At 36.6% G+C, this 19,707-nt stretch overlaps 3 protein-coding genes across 3 annotated transcripts; all 3 read left to right on the top strand.

Moving 5' to 3' along the window:
- The first annotated feature begins 58 nt into the window (after window positions 1–58).
- LOC311283180 (cytochrome P450 2F2-like) lies at window positions 59–3,426 on the top strand. The gene is made up of 9 exons (XM_084397438.1): window positions 59–538; window positions 713–875; window positions 1,054–1,206; window positions 1,297–1,457; window positions 1,684–1,857; window positions 2,453–2,591; window positions 2,669–2,856; window positions 2,927–3,068; window positions 3,156–3,426. Exons 1-9 carry the CDS (start codon window positions 377–379, stop codon window positions 3,347–3,349), a joined length of 1,476 nt encoding a protein of 491 aa, XP_084253564.1. The 5' UTR covers window positions 59–376; the 3' UTR covers window positions 3,350–3,426.
- Window positions 3,427–5,441: 2,015 nt separating this feature from the next.
- On the top strand, window positions 5,442–9,200 carry LOC311283179 (cytochrome P450 2J6-like). The gene is made up of 9 exons (XM_084397437.1): window positions 5,442–5,659; window positions 5,739–5,901; window positions 6,611–6,763; window positions 6,894–7,054; window positions 7,400–7,573; window positions 7,745–7,883; window positions 8,208–8,395; window positions 8,468–8,609; window positions 8,693–9,200. The coding sequence occupies exons 1-9, from the start codon at window positions 5,498–5,500 to the stop codon at window positions 8,884–8,886; spliced, it is 1,476 nt and encodes a 491-aa protein (XP_084253563.1). The 5' UTR covers window positions 5,442–5,497; the 3' UTR covers window positions 8,887–9,200.
- A 4,834-nt stretch (window positions 9,201–14,034) lies between these two features.
- Window positions 14,035–18,958, top strand: setd6 (SET domain containing 6, protein lysine methyltransferase). Its single transcript, XM_084396981.1, has 9 exons — window positions 14,035–14,171; window positions 14,308–14,385; window positions 15,025–15,169; window positions 15,256–15,397; window positions 15,478–15,672; window positions 16,605–16,731; window positions 16,805–16,985; window positions 17,069–17,211; window positions 18,454–18,958. The coding sequence occupies exons 1-9, from the start codon at window positions 14,145–14,147 to the stop codon at window positions 18,778–18,780; spliced, it is 1,365 nt and encodes a 454-aa protein (XP_084253107.1). The 5' UTR covers window positions 14,035–14,144; the 3' UTR covers window positions 18,781–18,958.
- Window positions 18,959–19,707: the final 749 nt, after the last annotated feature.

Here is a 19,707-nt window from a genome sequence, read left to right as displayed (position 1 = left end):
TTCACATAGATAGACAAATATAAAACAAACACAACAGAGCTAGGCTACTCTATATCAGGGCCATTCACATGAGCACGTTTAAACTAAGCATTTATACTTTCATTAACGCTGGTGCCCTTCGGTCATAGATAGACAGACAGACAGACAGACATTCTCAGTTTTATGACTGGAAACATAAACTATTTTACTGTTACATTGTGCGGGAAAATAATCAAGCTCTGTCTTGGATTGGTTATTATTGGTATATTAAGTTTTGGCCTTCAAGTCAACATGCTCCATGGGAATGTTCAGTATTTGAAGTGGGAGGGCTCAGTGCGTTATTATCTGTGAGTTTAAACGTGAAACGTGAGCAGTTCACAGCTGGACATTAATCAGCATGCTGGGCTTTCTGATACTGGTGTGGATATGCATCTTCATCCTGTTCCTCTTCATCCGGATCCCGAGGCCAAAGAACTTTCCTCCAGGACCTCGTCCTCTGCCATTATTTGGGAATTTGCTAGAGCTAAACATCAATAATCCTTTGAAGGATTTTGATAGGGTACAGTATTAGCCTACATTATTTGAACACATACTCACTCATTAGTTTTAAATATAAATAAATACTTTAAGAATAAGCATACAGCTTTCAAGAGTTATCTGTTTAAAACATCTGGTAATGTATTGCATAATGAGCAGCCCTGTGCATGTGATGTCTTAACGCTAAACCTTTTAGCTGGCAGATCGCTATGGAAAAGTTTACAGTCTGTACCTTGGATCAAAACCTTGGATAGTTCTTAACAGTTTCGAGGTTTTGAAGGAAGCTCTTGTTACGAAGGCTGTGGACTTTGCAGGACGCCCTCAGGACCTCTTGGTCAACCGTGTTACAAAGGGAAGCGGTAAATCTACTTCCAAATCAACCTTCACTCTTAAACCTCTGTACAGACTACGGTTAATCAATACGTTTTTGAGGTTGTTCTCCTCTTTATACAGAGTCCACAGAGCAATTTTCAGCCTTATCTGAGATTATACTTAGTGCCATTGAGGCCCGTAAATAATCGTTACATGTTATCGCAGGTGTAATTTTGTCTGACTATGGCCCCAGTTGGAAAGAACACAGACGCTTTGCTTTGATGACCCTGAGAAACTTTGGCCTGGGGAAGCAGTCCATGGAGGAGAGAATTCTGGGAGAGGTTTCACATGTTACTGCTAAATTGGAAGAAAGAGTTGGTAATAATGTACTCATTCATCTTATTTTCGGTATCTCAAAACAAACTCACACAAGAGCTTGACTTGACATTCAGATCAATGTACTTGCAGGAAACTCCTTTGACCCCCAGACTATGTTCCACAATGCTGCATCAAATATCATTTGCATTGTTCTGTTTGGATCCCGTTATGATTATGACGACGAATTCCTCAAGCTTTTCATTCACCTCTATACAGAGAATGCAAAGATTGCCAATGGACCATGGGCCATGGTGAGGCATTTTATCACTTCATCTTTTAAGTGTTTATATTCACAGCTAATAAAATACACATACAGAGATGCCCAAAAGTCTGAAACCACATTTCATTTTATTGTTAGTATATATTTTTTATTGTTTAAATAAGAGTTTCAGGATTATCTAAGAAATTAAAAAAATAGATATTTTCTGTAGTTGTCCTTTGGAATTTTTATGAAGAATTTTCTCTATTTTATTGCAGATATACGATACATTTCCTATGCTGAGATTTCTGCCTCTACCCTTCAAGAAGGCCTTCGCAAATGCCAGCAAGGCCAGAGAATTGTCTGCACAACTGGTCAATGAACACAAAAAGACAAGAGTCCCGGGAGAGCCAAGAGACTTCATTGACTGCTATCTGGATGAGCTTGATAAGGTGCTTGCGCATCTGTAATGGTATTTTTTAGGAATGCGTAATATATCGGTACCATATTGGTTATCGCCAATATTAGAGATGTTTTACATTTATTAGTATTGATTGATATTGGATATTTAATTGTACATCATTTACTCTATTTTTACATTTACATTACCTTTGCCATTATCTAATGATCACTTAGGCTACATCTACACTTATCCGGATACATTTGAAAACATCTTTGAAAACTACGCTTTTTGAAGACGCTCTCCTAAGTTGATACATTTGAAACTCAGTTTTTGCATTATAGTGTGGACTCTGAAAACAGAGGTATTTGGAGGATGCATGTTCAGTCATGTGACGCATATTGGACCAATAGATATGTTTATATCGGTATTTGCCTGCAATTAGCATAATGTTGCTAAAGATACATGTTACTTTGTAAAATCTTTATATTACATTCCTGCCTAGTTTTGTGGGCCTGAAAATGTTTCAAAGTGCAAGTTGTAAACTACAAAAACTGTGATTTTTAATGTTAGTGCATCCCTATTTTACCTGAATGAGAAAGTTGTTTGTATTAATCTCTAATCAGTGGTTATTTTAATTTCACCAGAGAGGAAACGATGGTTCCTCGTTTACTGAAGCTCAACTTATCCTGTACATTCTGGATTTGCACTTTGCAGGGACTGATACCACGTCAAACACGCTTCTCACTGGATTTCTCTACCTCATGACCCACCCAGAGGTTCAAGGTTTGTGTTTTGATTAATTCATGCATTTTAATTAATTCGATCATTGCTTTAGCTTAAAATAGCTTTTATTTCACCAGAAAAATGTCAGCAAGAGATTGATGATGTTCTGGGGGGTAAAGATCACGCATCGTACGAAGACAGACATGATATGCCGTACACACAGGCTGTGATTCATGAAGTTCAGCGTGTCGCTAACACTGTACCGCTAAGTGTGTTTCACTGCACCACCAAAGACACTGAGCTCATGGGCTACAACATCCCAAAGGTGAGGAAACCTTATATAAAGAGAGTTTTAACCCTTTAAAATCATAACTTTGTTTCCTTTTCTTCTCTAGGGAACTTTTGTTATTCCTAACCTCTCTTCTGTACTAAAAGAAGAAGGCCAGTGGAAGTTTCCTCATGAATTCAACCCAGCCAACTTCCTGAATGAGCAGGGCCAGTTTGAGAAGCCTGAGGCCTTTATACCTTTTTCTGCAGGTAAAGGATTTAGAATCGGATACAGGTATAGTTTTGAGTTGTTTGAGTGCATTTTGTAAATCGTATACGCACATATATGGTGTACAGGTCCCCGTGTGTGTCTCGGTGAGGGTCTTGCGCGTATGGAGCTCTTCCTGGTCATGGTCACTCTGTTGCGCCGTTTCCAGTTTGTGTGGCCCGATGATGCCGGGGAACCAGATTACACCCCAGTGTATGGGGTCACCCTCACCCCCAAACCCTACAGAATGCACATCAAGTGCAGAGAGACAGTCAAATTATAATTTTTTCTGTTGCAAAAGATGATTTGATGTTATTATTTTACATCAAGACAGTCCTTAAATAAAAAGCTTTTACAAAATAGTTGCCTCTTGTCTGAATGTATGCCAGAGTGGTTTTATTTTGTTCACTTAATCATTTGTAGGGTTATAATCATTGTTGAAATCTAAAAATGAAAAACTGGAACTCCAGTCTTCAGCGTCACGTGATTCTTCAGAAATCATTCAAATATGAAAATTTGGTCTGATATTAGGAAAAGGACTAAAAAACCTTCAAATAATAAACACAGGTACCCCCTTTTATGCTAACCCGGCATTACCCGAGAGATATTAAAAGATGAACTGTGCTTGTTATGGTATAGAAAAGGTATTCGGGTATTTGGTGACCTATTTGACAAAGGGTCATTACTATCCTTTGAACAGTTAAAGTTACAATTTTCTCTGGAATCCAAGCACTTTTTTAAGCATCTACAGGTTAGAGATTATATTAGAGTTCAGCAAGGAGGTAAATTGTTATCTCTTTATCCTTTGGAACTAGACACCTTCATTGTGGGCAAAGATATAAAGAAATTTGTTTCAACTATGTATAAAATGTTGCTGAAGCTTTCTGTTTGTGGCCCAGTGGGGGCCAAGCTGAAATGGGAGCAAGACCTGGGGGTTGATTTTAAAGAGGAACAATGGGAAGCAATCTGTCAAAAGAGTCAGACATTCTCATTTAACAGTCGTCATAGACTGCAGCAATTCAATTTGATTCATCGAGTGTATTATACACCGCAGCGTCTAAATAAAATGAACCCTGACCTTTCAGCATTATGTCCCCGATGTAAAACACAGACTGGGTCTCTTATCCATATGTTTTGGTCATGCTCTCATTTGGATGACCTTTGGAAAACTGTTAAAGATACTATTGAAAAAGTTATTGGTTCTGACTTGGCTTTAAATCCAAGACTGGTTCTACTTGGAGATGAATCTACGTTACCTCTATATTCTCTTTACAATATTAGATTTGTTAAAATGGCTTTGATGGCTGCCAACAAGTGTATCGCATTGAAATGGAAAAGTGTTACACCCCCATGCTTTAATATGTGGTTGAATGAAATCTTGTCCTATATTCCACCGGAAAGAATAATGTACAATTTGAAGAAGAACTCGATGGCTTTTGACGAGGTATGGGGAAAATTAATTTTTTTAATGAGAAACTCTGACAGTTAAATTGATTTATTTATTATTATTTTTTTATGCTTATATATATATTTTCTTCTATTTAATTAATTAATAAATTTTTGTTTTTCTATGTGTATATGTATATTTTGATGTGTATAAATGGGTGTGTGTGTATACATGTATGTGTGCGTGTGCATATGTATATATAGATATGTATGTGAGTGTATGTGTGTGTGTATGTATGTATATGCATGCAGCGGTTGTGTAGATGCATATCTATTCAGATGCTTGTTATGTTAAGTATACCCTTCCTGTTGATATGTGGGGGGTGGGGGGCAAATTCTCTGTAATTCTTAAATTTCTTTGTTTTGTAACTTACTTTTTTGAAAATCCTCTGTTAAATGAATTGTCTGCTGAAATACTTGAGAATGAAATAAATTTTTAAAAAAGGAGAGAAAGAAGAAAAAAAAATATGAAAATTTGTTCTCAATAAACATTTAATGTTGAAAACAAGTTTGCGGCATCATATTTTTGTGGACACCGTGATGCATTTGTTCAGGATTCTTTGATGAACATTAAGTTCAAAAGAACAGCATTTATTTGAAATAGAAATCTTTTGTATCCCCGGTTTCACAGACGCCTAGGCTTTAAGCTAGTCCCAGACTAAAATGCATGTTTGAACTCTTTTAACCGAAAGCAACTTGCACTGACATACCTTAAAATATGTCAGTGCCATTGTTTTGTCTTAAGATGCACAAATCCCTGTGAAGGGATTTGTATTTAATTACAGAGTTCAAACCAGTTGAATTCAGGTGAATATAGAAATGCAGAAATTTGAGCAGTGCTTGTTTGTCTGTGTTCATTTTATCTTTCTGGAACACTGCCAATATCTGTTCAGATAGGAGATGTACCAAGAGATTGAGTGGTTTGAGTTCACAAGCTTGTTTTGCTTGAGTGAAACAGAGGGACAACAGCTGGACATCAGTCAGCATGCTGGGCTCTTTGATTCTCCTGTGGATATGTATCTTCTTCATCTTCCTCCTAGTCCGGATCCAAAGGCCGAAGAATTTTCCACCAGGACCTCGTCCTTTGCCAGTATTTGGGAATCTGCTTCATGTGAACTTGGCCAATCCTTTGAAGGATTTTGAAAGAGTATGGCTTTATTTTATGTCATCTAAAGTTTAAACATTTCTTTTTTTATCTTGTTTGTAAAATAATTTTCCTTTTTTAGTTTGCAGAACGATATGGGAATATTTTCAGTCTGTATATTGGATCAAAACCAGCAGTTTTTCTGAATAGTTTTGAGGTTATCAAGGAAGCTCTGGTGACAAAGGCTCAAGACTTCTCAGGACGGCCTCAAGACTTCATGATCAGTCATATCTCGGAGAATAAAGGTAACTCCAACTACAAGCTGTATCAGCTAAGTAAATAACAGTCTAGCGAGTGTGAAATTTCTGTTATACAACAGTTCAGTAAAGAGTGACTTTACTAATTAGTCAGACACAACATGACTCTTTTGCTGCGCCAGCGAAAATAGTTCCAACCGTACTGCATCAATTATGTCGTTCCTGAATGTTGAACGAATTGGTCGCGTGCATGACCCACGACAGTAACTTATAAAGTATACCTTTTCCGCCTTCCGCTCCAGTATCACTCCGCGTCGCGCAAGCATTCACGAGTGATTTGAGCGGTTGGTCCACAACGCACGCACGCGCACAACGCAACACAACAGGACTACGTTAAAAGTATAGTTAATATCAGGAACACAATCCCCCGGTTTCACAGACAAGTTTCAGGACTAGACCCAGACGAAAATGCATGTTTGAACTGTTTAACTGAAAGCAACTTGCACTATCTTAAAATATGTCAGTGCCATTGTTTTGTCTCAAGATGCACACCAGTAATGTTTTTTTTTTTTTTTCTAAGGCATGTTTATAAAAGCTACTTAAATATTCTAATTGAAAACTAAGGCCTAATCCTGGCTTAATCTAAGCCCTGTCTGTGAAACCAGGTCTACATGTTATAATATGAGATAAATAAAAGCTGTTGGAATGTTTAGTGCTAGAAACCCTACAACTTTTAACTAACATCATTTTACTAAAGGTGTTATATTGGCTAACTATGGCCCCCTTTGGAAGGATCATCGACGCTTTGCTTTGATGACCATGAAGAACTTTGGCCTGGGGAAGCAGTCCATGGAGGAGAGAATTCTGGGAGAGATTTCACACATTGTTGCTTACTTAGACAAAAATGCTGGTATTTATTTATATGTGTTTTTTTTAAAGTTTAGATCGACAAGATGGAGACAATGTGATTTCTTTCTTTCTTTTATACATCAGCTGACAAGGCAAATGTCAATCTTTTTAATTGATTTACATTTGTACAGGAGGAACTGTGAATCCTCAAAATATGTTCCACAAATTTGCATCAAATATTATCGGCTTGGTTCTGTCCGGATCCCGTTTTGATTACAACAGTGAATTCCTTCAGTGCTTCGTTCAGCTCTTTACAGAGATTTCAAAGATCCTCAATGGACCATGGAACATGGTAAGATTTTAGATAAAAACACCCATTAAATTGCTTGACAATTGCAGTTTTCTCTAGCCAATGATTAAACTATGATGTTACATGCTATTGCTAATCAGAGGAAGTTGGTAAAGTTGACTAACAGGGGGAGGGACATTCTCATTCTAGAGAGCATCTGATTGGACAAAAATCTATGTAGTGCAGGATGAGTCATGAATGTATAATTGGTCTTTTTCTGTCTGATAATAAAAAAAATTTGAATAAATAATATTTATAATATTTTAATTTCACTAAATGTGACCGACATTCAAATTTGGGCTTGCATTTTAGAGTAATTGTATAAGATTGTATGTCCTTTCCTAACAGATATATGACACACTTCCTTTATTGAGAATCTTGCCCCTGCCTTTTAAAAAAGCCTTTGATAATGTGAAGAAGATAAAAGATATAAATATAAGTCTGATCGCTGAACACAAGAGCACAAGAGTTCCAGGAGAGCCGAGAGATTTCATTGACTGCTATCTGGATGAGCTTGATAAGGTGAGAGTTTCTTCTGACATACACAAGGGTCCAAACTTCTAAGACCAAATTGAAAACCAGAGGTTCAAAATCTAATCTAATTTAAATCTGGAAATACTGTGTCACTGTGTTATTCTTGAACAAATGCACCATAGTTTGAGACTCAAATGAATGATATCTTACATTCCCCAGAGAAAAAATGATGGTTCCACCTTTTCTGAGAACCAGCTCGTCATGAACATTTTGGATTTGCACTTTGCAGGGACTGATACCACTTCCAACACCCTCCTAACTGCTTTTCTATACCTCATGACCCACCCAGAGGTTCAAGGTCTGTGTTTAAAAAAAGCACACATTGATTTTTGCTTAATTTAAAGCAGGTTTCGGTTAAACCAGAGACAGTAGAGCAGTCTCTACAGCTGCCATAATGTTGTTCAATATGACAGCTGTAGGAATGGAAAAAGCGACGCTAGAACAGGTATTACAGTTTTTAAGTCTGAATTGAACTAAAGAAGCTAAATATATGATGTTTTGAATTCAATTGCTAATTTGACTTTTTTTAATAGGATATTGTCAACTCAGGTGTATGTTAACATATTAGCTAACTCCTTTTAGAGAACTTAAACAGACAAACATGGCCTTGTTTTCTCACCAGAAAAATGTCAGCAAGAGATTGATGATGTTCTGGGGGGTAAAGATCAAGCATCGTATGAAGACAGACATGATATGCCATACACACAGGCTGTGATTCATGAAGTTCAGCGCGTTGCTAACACTGTACCGCTAAGTGTGTTTCACTGTACCACCAAAGACACTGAGCTGATGGGCTACAACATCCCGAAGGTGAGAAAACTTGCCTAGAAACCAGAGTTTTTCCTATTTCAAATCAAATTTAAACTGTTTCTCCTCGGTCAGGGAACTTTAATCATTCCCAACCTCACTTCTGTACTAAAAGAAGAAGGCCAGTGGAAGTTTCCTCATGAATTCAACCCAGCCAACTTCCTGAATGAGCAGGGCCAGTTTCAGAAGCCTGAGGCCTTTATACCCTTCTCTACAGGTAACCATTCAGAAATGTTTAACATTTATTGTGTTTTATCTTTCCAGACTTGTTCTGTGATCATCATCGTATGTGTTTTACAGGTCCCCGTGTGTGTCTCGGTGAGGGTCTTGCGCGTATGGAGCTCTTCCTGGTCATGGTCACTCTGTTGCGCCGTTTCCAGTTTGTGTGGCCCGATGATGCCGGGGAACCAGATTACACCCCAGTGTATGGGATCACCCTGATGCCAAAACCCTACAGAATGTACATCCAGTGCAGAGAGACAGTCCAACAATAAATCATAATGGCAAATAATTTTTCCCCCTGCATAGGATATAATTTGATAAACAGATTATCTTTGAACATCTAATATTAATTATAGCATTATCTACAAAAACTTTGTGATAAATTTGTGATTCCTGTTCATCACTACCCATAATCCCAAAGTGGAATTGAAACTTTTTTGGAAACTCAATAAAAAGCTCAACAGTGTCTGCCCCTTTCCATAAAGCACTTCAAATTATGTTATCAAGTCAGTCTAAGCGAATGTTGCAATAATTGACATTATATGTCTATTATATATGCCACAATAAACGTTTATTCAAGTTGTTATATGTGGCCTTTGTGTCTGTTTTTGAGACATCCCTAGCAAATATCCCAGTTGTGTGAAATAAACTATTTGCTTAAATCTTCCCTTTCCACTGCTTTCATTTTGAAATATAGGTTTATATCTCAATAGCTAAATTCTGAAATAATGCAAGGGAAAAACACCTCCACCCACCCACTCAGTTATCCATCCATCCATCCATCCACCTATCCATCCACTCACCCACCCACTTAGCCATCCATCCATACCACCCACCCATCCAGCCATCCATCCATCCACTTAGCCATCCATCCATATCACCCACCCACCCATCCAGCCATCCATCCATCCACTTAGCCATCCATCCATATCACCCACCCATCCATCCATCCACTCAGCCATCCATCCTATCCACCCACACACCCATTAATCCATCCATCCACTCAGCCATCCATCCTATCCACCCACCCACCCATTCATCCATCCATCCACTCAGCCATCCATCCTATCCATCCATCCACCCATCCACTCACCCACCCACTTAGCCATCCATCCATACCAGCCATCCATCCATCCATCCATCCATCCACTTAGCCATCCATCCATACCACCCATCCAGCCATCCATCCATCCAGCCATCCATCCAGCCATCCATCCATCCACTTAGCCATCCATCCATATCACCCACCCATCCATCCACTCAGCCATCCATCCTATTCACCCACCCATCCATCCACTCAGCCATCCATCCTATCCACCCGCCCACCCATTCATCCATCCATCCATCCACTCAGCCATCCATCCACTCATCCACCTATCCACCAACCCACCCACCCACTCAGCCACCCATCCACCGATCCATCCATCCATCCATCCATCCATCTATCCATCCACCCAGTCAGCCATCCATCCACCCATCCATCCATCCACTCATCCACCCACCTATCCACCAACCCACCCATCCATCGTTTTCCCTAACCACGTATCCTCTGTCCAGCATGGATACACATACTAAACTACCAGTCAAGAGTCATCAAAACTATGTATACAGTGCTTGTGAAATCCTAATTGGATACTATGGCAAATTACATCATTCCCAAAACCTCTCCTCCTCCGCTAGCAAAAAAATAAGAATGTAAGAATGCTTTTGCTAAAGTACCCATTAAGTTGTTTAAAAGTAATTTTGTCTGTTTTTAAAATGTTTTTAAAGTTTCAGAATGTTCAGAGAACATTAAAAAGTAACAAGTAGCCTATAATATATGTATAAAAAACAAACAAACAAACAAACAAACAAACAAACAAACAAACAAACAAACAAACAGATGAACATCCAACTAAAATATCACAAAAACCCCACAAACATTGTATAAATAATGTTTTTGTGCTAATGTTTTGAGAAAACATTATTGAATACTGGATAACTTTGAAAGAATATTTTGTTAATGTTACTGGAAGAACGTTTGTTAATATTTATGAGAGAACCTTGCCAGAACAATAGCCAAAGTTCTGAGAATGTTCCCTGTTAGCTGAGCTGTTTGAGAAGGACAAGTGGAAATTTCCTCATGACTTCAATGAATGAGCAGGGCCGACCTGAGAAATCTGAAGCCTTCATGCCAGATAAAGATAACATTGTCTCTGTTTATGTGCTTCATTTTATTGTCATAGTAAATTTATGTATGTTTGCTTAGTGAATTCGTTCCATATCCTCACACTTGTCTCAGTGAGTGAGGATCTAGCCTTAATGTTTATCTGGCCTGAGGATGCATGAGAACCAGACTTCAACCCTATGTTTGTTGGATTGATTATATAGCCTACGTATATATAATAAATAACATTATGTTGATTATTTTTATATTATTTTATTCTGTCGTTCACTTAACAGTATCGTAGGTGGATCATTCCTGCTATGCGGTAACATTTTGGCTTCATAAGTGTTGGGAAAAAAATGATTTTCATGTTTTTAGCATTCTACCAAAATAGTGACATGTTTAACTATAAGGAATACATATTGATCAATAATAATTATGGGTAGATTGTTCAGACACTGTCCATGAAAATATTCCACCCTGTTAGGGACATATACATAGTTATCACAACATGTTAATAATGTAAATGTTAAACAATAATGAACTTTTCTTGGGTAGTATATGTCCCTTATGCCATCTTAGAATTTTTTTTCTTCTTGAAACAAGCAAAACAATTTTTGATGAATAGTATATGTCTTGATTATTAAAAACAGGTACTTTTTGTGCCCATTTTTGCAAATAGTGGTAAATAATGGTAAATAATAATAAAAAAATTGGCTCAAAAACATATATATGCTGTTTGTGCTCCACAAAATAAGACAAAAGTATACCAAACATTTAACGTTGCTGTCCAATTATTATTTAAAATGACTTGTCTAACAGGGTGGAAAGGAGCATAACAGGGTGGAACGGAATATAACAGGGTGGAACACCAGTGTTAAAAGGTTCAGTGGATGAGCTTTTTGTCATTGTCCTGCATGGTTTGCCATCAGTAATATGTGGAACTGCACCTATATAATACTGTTTCAAAACAATAAAAAAAAAAAAAATCCAAATTCCCTTTGGGGGAGGGACACAAAAAATAGCTATGTGGTTCCTTATCACAATCAATCATGGTGGCAAAACAATTCTCTCTTCAGATTAGTCCAGGCGTTTTAGGAAAAAAGGGTGAACAAATTGCAACAGAATCAAACTCAACTGATTTTGTATCCTCCATATGTCCTGAGTAAGGAAAAAAAAGCCCCGAAGAATCCCATTAGGGGAAAGTTCCGAAAAAGACCCAAATATATCCTATTCATACGCCTATTCATTATTTTTCTCACATGAATAGGGTACAAATTTTAACCTTTAGATATCACCATGAAAATTACTGAGTTGATTACTTATATCAAGACAAACAAAAAATGTATTACAAGTTTTTTTTAATTGTTTGTTAACATGGACAGACGGTGCATAATCTAATTACAGATGTGCTAATTTGCATAAATACCACAACAGATCTAAACATTGGGTATAGCCAGGTGAAAATGTCTTGTTGAATCTTGTTGACATATAACTGTAAAATACTTAATGTTAAGGTCTGAATGGAACCCATTTAGGCTACCCATGAGCATTAATACATAGAGGCAGGAAGAAGTACTTTAGAAACCAGCCTTTATTAATTTTTAAGAGATTGGGTTTGAGGCTGGGTCCGTGGGACTGTTTCTGGGGGACGAGTCTGAGGCAAGAACAGGAGACAATGGTAAGGAGAATGCAGAAGACAAAAGGTAAGTAAAATAAAAAGTAAATCCCCAGAAACAGTCCCACGGACCCAGCCCCAAACCCCATCTCTGCAATAATAATTAAAAAAGGCTGTTTTAAAGTACTTCTTCCTGCCTCTATGTATTAATGCTCATGGGTAGCCTAAATGGGTTCCATTCAGACCTTAACATTAAGTATTTTACTGTTATTTGTCAACAAGATTCAACAAGACATTTTCACCTGGCTATACCCAATGTTTAGATCTGTTGTGGTATTTATGCAAATTAGCACATCTGTAATTAGATTATGCACCGTTTGTCCATGTTAACAAACAATTAAAAAAAACGTGTAATACATTTTTTGTATGTCTTGATATAAGTAATCAACTCAGTAATTTTCATGGTCATATCTAAAGGTTAAAAATTTTACCCTATTCATTTGAGAAAAATAATGAATAGGCGTATGAATAGGATATATTTGGGTCTTTTTCGGAACTTTCCCCTAATGGGATTCTTCGGGGCTTTTTTTTCCTTACTCATGACATATTGAGGATATAAAATCAGTTGAGTTTGATTCTGTTGCAATTTGTTGACGGTTGACCCTCATTTTGGCTTAAAACGCCTGGACTAGATGGCTAGAGAAATATTTACAAATTAGAGAAGACAGACATCATAAATTAAATTTGTATTTATTTATATTTGATTAAAAATAAAGATACTATAATTCATTTGAATTAACTAGATTAACAAACATATACAAAATTCTATTAGAATTTCCACCCTGTTAGTTTCACATTCCACCCTGTTAGGTTTATAGACCTAACAGGGTGGAAAATTCTGAGCTAAGTTAGTCATAGCTCTTTGAGTGATCAACATTTAGCTAGCTAACCTTCAGAACTTTTATAACTATGTCAGATTTGTTTTTACATTTTTTTGACAGGACAAATATTCTCAATAACATAGCCTAACAGGGTGGAACTTTAAGGGTGGGACAAGCAGGATAACATTTCAAAAACTAAAAAAATACTTAGGAGTGAGAGTTGAAGCTTATCTTAGTGTGTACAGTTGAATTCCAGTGGGAAAAAGAAATGATGTCACTTCTTGAAAATGGTCTCAATGAAATTGCAGTTGGATTTGGAAGGCAGAAAAGTACATACTAACAGGGTGGAAGATGACTTCAGGGACGCAGTAATTGAAGAAAATTTAAAGAAAAAGACCTATATTTTCACATGATTTATATGTATGATTAGAGGCAGTTTAGCCTAGTCAATAACATAATTTAAAAATATTTTGAGATTTTTGTCATTTCATGGTTTATATTTCTTGCAGAAGTTGATTACTGAGGACATGATAAAATTGAATGCATACATCAATTAAAATTGTGTAAAATACAAAATAGTATTTTTAATCTCTATTATCTCTGTTTAAATGGTAAAGAATATTTAAATCTACAATTTAAGCCATTTATTAAAAATATGTGACTCATTTTAGAGAAAATATGAGTAAATAAATCATTGGGACAGGAAAGTCACCGCATACCAGGAATGACCCAGGTGGCGCCATTGTACATTATTATGTTACTTTCTGCAGACGTACAGGAAGAAGAAGAAGAAGAAGTGACCGAAGCTCCTCACATGGATGGTGGTGGTCACCATAAAACAATATATATTTTAATATCTCACCGACGACCTTGCATTTTAATGAAATGGCGACAGACACAAAAAGGCCAAAGGTAAAAACAACGTTTCCTCAAGTTATTGATTCATAATTTAGATTCAAATATTGCCTTTAGCTTGAAACACAGATGTTTTACAGTTGTTGTGTATAATAATGATGAGCCTTCAGCATAGCATCATGTGTGGTTTCAGATAGATGATGAGATCTGTGTCCCCCTGAAAAACTTCCTGCTGTGGTGTGATAGTGTGAAGCTGACGCTCAGCGATAAGGTAACCTGTTCATTTAATATCAATGTATATTGTAAATAAAATTGATAACAAAAGCATAGTAATAATAGTAATATAAAATAATCACGGTTATTTTAGTACTATTCATACACTAGTATTTATATATATTTTAAATTAGCTTTTATTTTTATATATTTTCAGTTTTCATTTTCATTTTAGCTGGTGTTAGTACTTTTGTTGTGCGTTAATTTGTCCTGTTTTTTATCTATTTATTTTCTTTGAGTAATTTTAGTACTTCAACTCATACATATCTTCAGTTAGTTGGCAACGTTTCAAATATATATTTTTGAGTTAAGTTTTCCATCCCCATCTAATATTTTTTATTTAATTTCATAATTAAGTGAGCTCTGTGACATGGTTATAGAAATTGTTGTCATGATGATAAAACCCTTTGAGATATTTACTAATGTTTTCAGATATACAAAGACTGTGCACTCATATTACTACTTAGCTTGGTGAACAGCTTTGGAGAATTTGATGTTTCCTCATTCAAAGAGATGATATGAAATATTATTAATTATCTGCCTGAGAGGCGTTTCAAAGATGGCCGCCACGTGGCCCAAGTCTTGCCTTAAAGGGACTTTTATATTTACTCACCACAGTTGATATTAATTTATTTAGGTGTACTTAAGTAAAGAGGGTACAGTAGCTGAATATGGCATGCTTGCCAAAGAGGACATTGAAGAGGGACACATCTTGTTCTCCATTCCCAGAGAGACACTCCTACATCAGGGCACCACTGAAGTCAAAAGAGTGCTTGAAGAAGGTATGAGAACATTCAGGTTTATTGCAATTCCACCTCCTATAGCTGGCTTGTAACCACCAAATCTTGAATTTATGGATGTTTTCTAGGGAAGAAAACTTTGGAGAGCGCATCAGGCTGGGTTCCGCTCCTCCTGGGTCTCCTATATGAGTACACATGTTCACAATCCCATTGGAAACCATATTTGTCTCTCTGGCCAGACTTTAAGACACTGGATCAGCCCATGTTCTGGTAAGTTTTGCAGTGAATATCTGCAGATATCCTTCAAGGATCCTTCAGTTCTTCATGGTCATGATGTCTCTGTTTTGAAGGTCCGAGGAGGAGCGTGATAAAGCCCTGAAAGGCACGGGAATTCCTGAGGCTGTCAACACCGATCTGAAAAAACTCCAGGATGAGTACAATAACATAGTCCTTCCTTTCATGAAGTCCCATCCTGACCTGTGGGACCCCGAGAAGCACAACCTGGAGCTCTACAAGAGCCTGGTAGCATTTGTAATGGCCTATAGGTGAGATATCAATGAGCTTTAAGATTTGATCAAATTAAATTTGCAATTAAAATCGGTTGTTGTATATTTAAATGTATCGGTATAGATCAAATTGGATATTTAATTGTGCATGCATTATATATTTAAATGAGCTTTGCTATTATCTAACACTCACTAAAGTGACTAATAAATAACACTAATAAATAAAACTGATAAATGTAATCTTAAGCAAATCTCAAAATTACTCTTTTTATACTGTACATTATAATTCTGTAAAGGGTAAAATGAATTGTAGCTCGTTACAATTAATTTTACCTTTTATGGTTTTAATTATTTAGGCAATATAGTAGAATTTTTATATCTTCCATTTATCAGTTATCGGTCATAACGTAAAAATATACGCTTACCATATCGGCCAGAATGTTAATTATGTTGCATCCCTAATTTCATTTTTTAACATTTCCTTACGTTTCTATGGCATGTTTACACCACATAAGAAAAAAAAATAAAAAATCGTTTTTGTAAATCGTTATGACATAAAAAGTCAAATTTATGACACACTAAGTTGAAATTCTGACTTAAGCCACTTCCTACATATGACAAAAAGCCATAATTGTAACAGAAAGTCATAATTATTTACTTTTTCTTATATTTTTTTTTACTTTTTCTTATTATTTTTACTTTATCTCATAATTTTTACTTTTTCTTATAAATTTGACTTAATCTCATTATTGTGACTTTTTAATCTCACTATGCCATATACCATAATTTTGACTGTATAATCTTAAATTTTTTTTATTTTAGTATGTTATTTTTAATCTCATAATTTTGACTTGGTATATCATAATAATTTTTTTATGTCATAATTAAGATTTGCCAAAGCATGTTTTTTTTTTTTTTCTGATGTGACAGAAATGGGCTTCCGTGTGTTTCTCAATATTTCCATGTCTCAGTTTTCAAGAGCCTGTAGAGGATGAGGATGAAGAAGAAGAAAAACAGCCTAACCCTCCAATGATGGTGCCCATGGCTGACATGCTGAATCACGTTTCCAAGAACAACGCCAATCTGGAATACACCCCTGTATGTGGTGCGGACGTATTGCTTTTTTTGATTGTTTATGCTTTTAAATCTCACAGCTCACGTGTTCCAACAGGAGTGCCTAAAGATGGTGTCCGTACGGCACATTGGAAAGGGCGAGGAGGTCTTTAACACCTACGGACAGATGGCGAACTGGCAGCTCCTCCACATGTACGGCTTTGCAGAGCCGTTTCCTATGAATAGCAATGACACCGCAGATATACAGATGTCCAGTGTGTACAAAGCAGCATTGCAAGGTGTGACTTTATAGATGTTTAGAAAAAGAGGAACTTATTTAGCTTATAGAAATACATTTCGTGACATTTTATTGCATTTACAGTGGCACGAAATGAAGCAGATCAGCGGCTCTTAGTGGACAAATGGAACATGTTGTGCGAGATGGAGATTGTCGGGGAGAAAGGAGTCTTTATCTTCGGACAGTTAGGCTCCCTCACTTACAATGAGCTCTACACTGCTCTGAAGGTAACCGTTTGAGCCACGTGACAAAAAGTCAACAGTATATTTTGCTTGAATTATGATTATGCTTATATATTATATTCACTTTTATTAAGCAAGGACACATTAAATTGATAAAAGTGACAGTAGGGTTTCTGCGAGTCTTAAAAAGGTCTTAAATCAGAGCCGAAAGCCTTACATTTATGAAGTCGTGGAATTAAATGTTGCATGCATGGCAAATAATGAATATCTTCCTCAGTATTTTTGTCCTGTTACCAATACAAATCATCTTTAAATCAAGATACATTTACTTGAGATACAAATGCAGTCTTGAAAAATTGAATCAAAATTAAGCCGAGTTTATGCTTAAAGGTATAGTGGAGGATCTTTCCGAATTTTAGATAAGACCCGCCCTCTCCACTTTTTGAATAAGTTTGATTGATTCACCAGAATGATTGACAATTAGGAGGACCAATAGTAAAGGTGATCCACCCGCAAGTAAAAAATCCTCCATTATACCTTTAAAACAAGAAAAATTTTTTTTTAGCCCATTGGTAGATATTTGTTCTTGTTTTGATCATAAACTCACTTTATTTTGACCAGTTGCACAGACTTCATATTTTGTCATCTTTTGTACTGAGGAAGAACATCACTATTTTGTTAATACAACTCATTGTTTCTCCTTTGACGTTACGTTTAGAGAACATATTGACGTGTGGTGTTCCCTTCAGTTTATTTCTTACATTTTCTTTACCTGGTCTTAAAAAGTCTAAAATGTATCTTCATAAAACCTGCAGAAACCTTGTTACAAAAAGATTTCTATTGCTATCAAAAGCTGTTCTTTTGAACTTTCCATTCATCAAAGAATCCTGAAAAACAAATGGTTTCCATAAAAATGCTTAAGTTATATAATACATTATCTTTATATAAATTATCAATGTTGAAAATATAAGAAATGTTTGTTGAGCGGCAAATCAGCATATTAGAATGATATCTGAAGGATCATGTGACACTGAAGACTGGAGTAATGATGCTTAAAATTCAGTTTTGACATCACAGGAATAAATGACATTTTAAAAAATAGTAAAGTAGATAAGTTTTTGTAAATGGTAATAATATTTAACAATATTACTATATTTTTGATCAAATAATTGCAGCCGTGGTGAGCATAAGAGACTTCTTTCAAAAACATTACAAAATCTTAATGATTCCAGACTTTTGACTGGTAGTGTATATATACATATATAATTTTTTTTTTTTATTGAGTAGGTCCTTTGCATGTCAGTGCAAGATTTCGAGGAGTTCTGTGAAAACGAAGGCTGGGAGGAAGACGAAGAGAACGATGATGAGATGGAGGAGGCTCTGAGTTTCAGCAGACTGGCCGGGTTGTCAGCGGAGTGGAAGTGTCTCCTGCACACAGCATCTGCTTTGACGCTGGACTCTTATTCTGAGGATGTAGAGATGGACAGGAGGCGGCTGGAGGATCAGGGAGCTCTGGCTGAACTCGGCAGCAGAGAGAAGAGAGCTCTGCATGTGCGTTACGGTCAGAAGAGCATCCTACACCGCTTGCAACAGCTCACCAAACCTGCGTCTTAATGGACGGATTCCACAAACAGTCCTGATACTGCATTCTGGCAAACACTGAAGTTGGCAAAACAGGAAAGAAGTCCTCAGGCAACATGGTGTAACTGAATTTGCGAACTCTGTATAGTTTGTAGGTTTTTCATTTTGTATGCTGTACATTTCCCTTTCAGTAAAATAATTTGGAATCTTACGTTTCAGATTGTGTTTTGATTCTGAGCTGTTGTGGGGTGTAAGAAAAATGAGTTTTTCCATTCCAATGCGCTACTTTTCCATTGTTTTTCTATGTAAACGTGCTAGACGGACGTGTATAACCGTTGCGCTCGTGCCTTGCGTTGTTCTGTGTGACGTAGCCATGTGACTTTTGGTGGGTTCAAGCCCATTTACATTTGGCATACGCTTTTGTTGCACTGAAGGCATGCTTTAAAAAAAAAGGGAAAAAAAGCTCTACTGTTTGAGCTTCAGTCACGTCAGAATTATGACATTTACAAGAACGTTGAGCATGACTGTCGTTAGCTAGGTTTTCATCCCAAGATGCGAATTTAACTAGCAAAATTGTAGTATCGCATAAAACATTTGTGAATAAAGTAGCATTTCAATCCTCTGTTTTCAAGAGAACAACATTGTCACTTCCTGGGAAATGCCGCAACATCATAAATGCAACTCTTTTCCCCAACATCTCGCAATGTCATGTTATCTTCTGTTCGGATGTTGGGAACGCCGTCGAGTGAGATGCTTCTGGGAGGGAATTAAACCACATCATGATTTCAGAATGATCAAACCAGCATTTGAGATGAAATTTGTCCAATGTTTAGTCCAGACATCCAATCACATCCACTGTTGAAGCAAGTAGTTTATCTGCAAGTCATCTTATCGGATAAAAAAAGGTGTATTTTTAAGGTTTATGAGCATCTTGGCATCTCTACCTTTTTTGGTGAGTTA

Source organism: Rutilus rutilus (genome assembly GCF_951802725.1).
Source record: "Rutilus rutilus genome assembly, chromosome: 23".
Taxonomy (NCBI): domain Eukaryota; kingdom Metazoa; phylum Chordata; class Actinopteri; order Cypriniformes; family Leuciscidae; genus Rutilus; species Rutilus rutilus.
The sequence above is the reverse complement of the archived record's forward strand: the minus strand, read 5'-3'. Positions and strand labels throughout refer to the sequence as shown.

Excerpts from the sequence above, each read along its gene's own strand:
- LOC311283180 (XM_084397438.1), top strand. The coding sequence starts at position 377 with ATGCTGGGCTTTCTGATACTGGTGTGGATATGCATCTTCATCCTGTTC. Across the intron at positions 539-712 it reads CTTTGAAGGATTTTGATAGG|CTGGCAGATCGCTATGGAAA; the intron begins GTACAGTATTAG and ends TAAACCTTTTAG. Across the intron at positions 1,858-2,452 it reads ATCTGGATGAGCTTGATAAG|AGAGGAAACGATGGTTCCTC; the intron begins GTGCTTGCGCAT and ends TAATTTCACCAG.
- LOC311283179 (XM_084397437.1), top strand. The coding sequence starts at position 5,498 with ATGCTGGGCTCTTTGATTCTCCTGTGGATATGTATCTTCTTCATCTTC. Across the intron at positions 6,764-6,893 it reads TTACTTAGACAAAAATGCTG|GAGGAACTGTGAATCCTCAA; the intron begins GTATTTATTTAT and ends ACATTTGTACAG. Across the intron at positions 8,396-8,467 it reads TGGGCTACAACATCCCGAAG|GGAACTTTAATCATTCCCAA; the intron begins GTGAGAAAACTT and ends CTCCTCGGTCAG.
- setd6 (XM_084396981.1), top strand. The coding sequence starts at position 14,145 with ATGGCGACAGACACAAAAAGGCCAAAG. Across the intron at positions 14,172-14,307 it reads CAGACACAAAAAGGCCAAAG|ATAGATGATGAGATCTGTGT; the intron begins GTAAAAACAACG and ends GTGTGGTTTCAG. Across the intron at positions 15,673-16,604 it reads GCATTTGTAATGGCCTATAG|TTTTCAAGAGCCTGTAGAGG; the intron begins GTGAGATATCAA and ends TCCATGTCTCAG.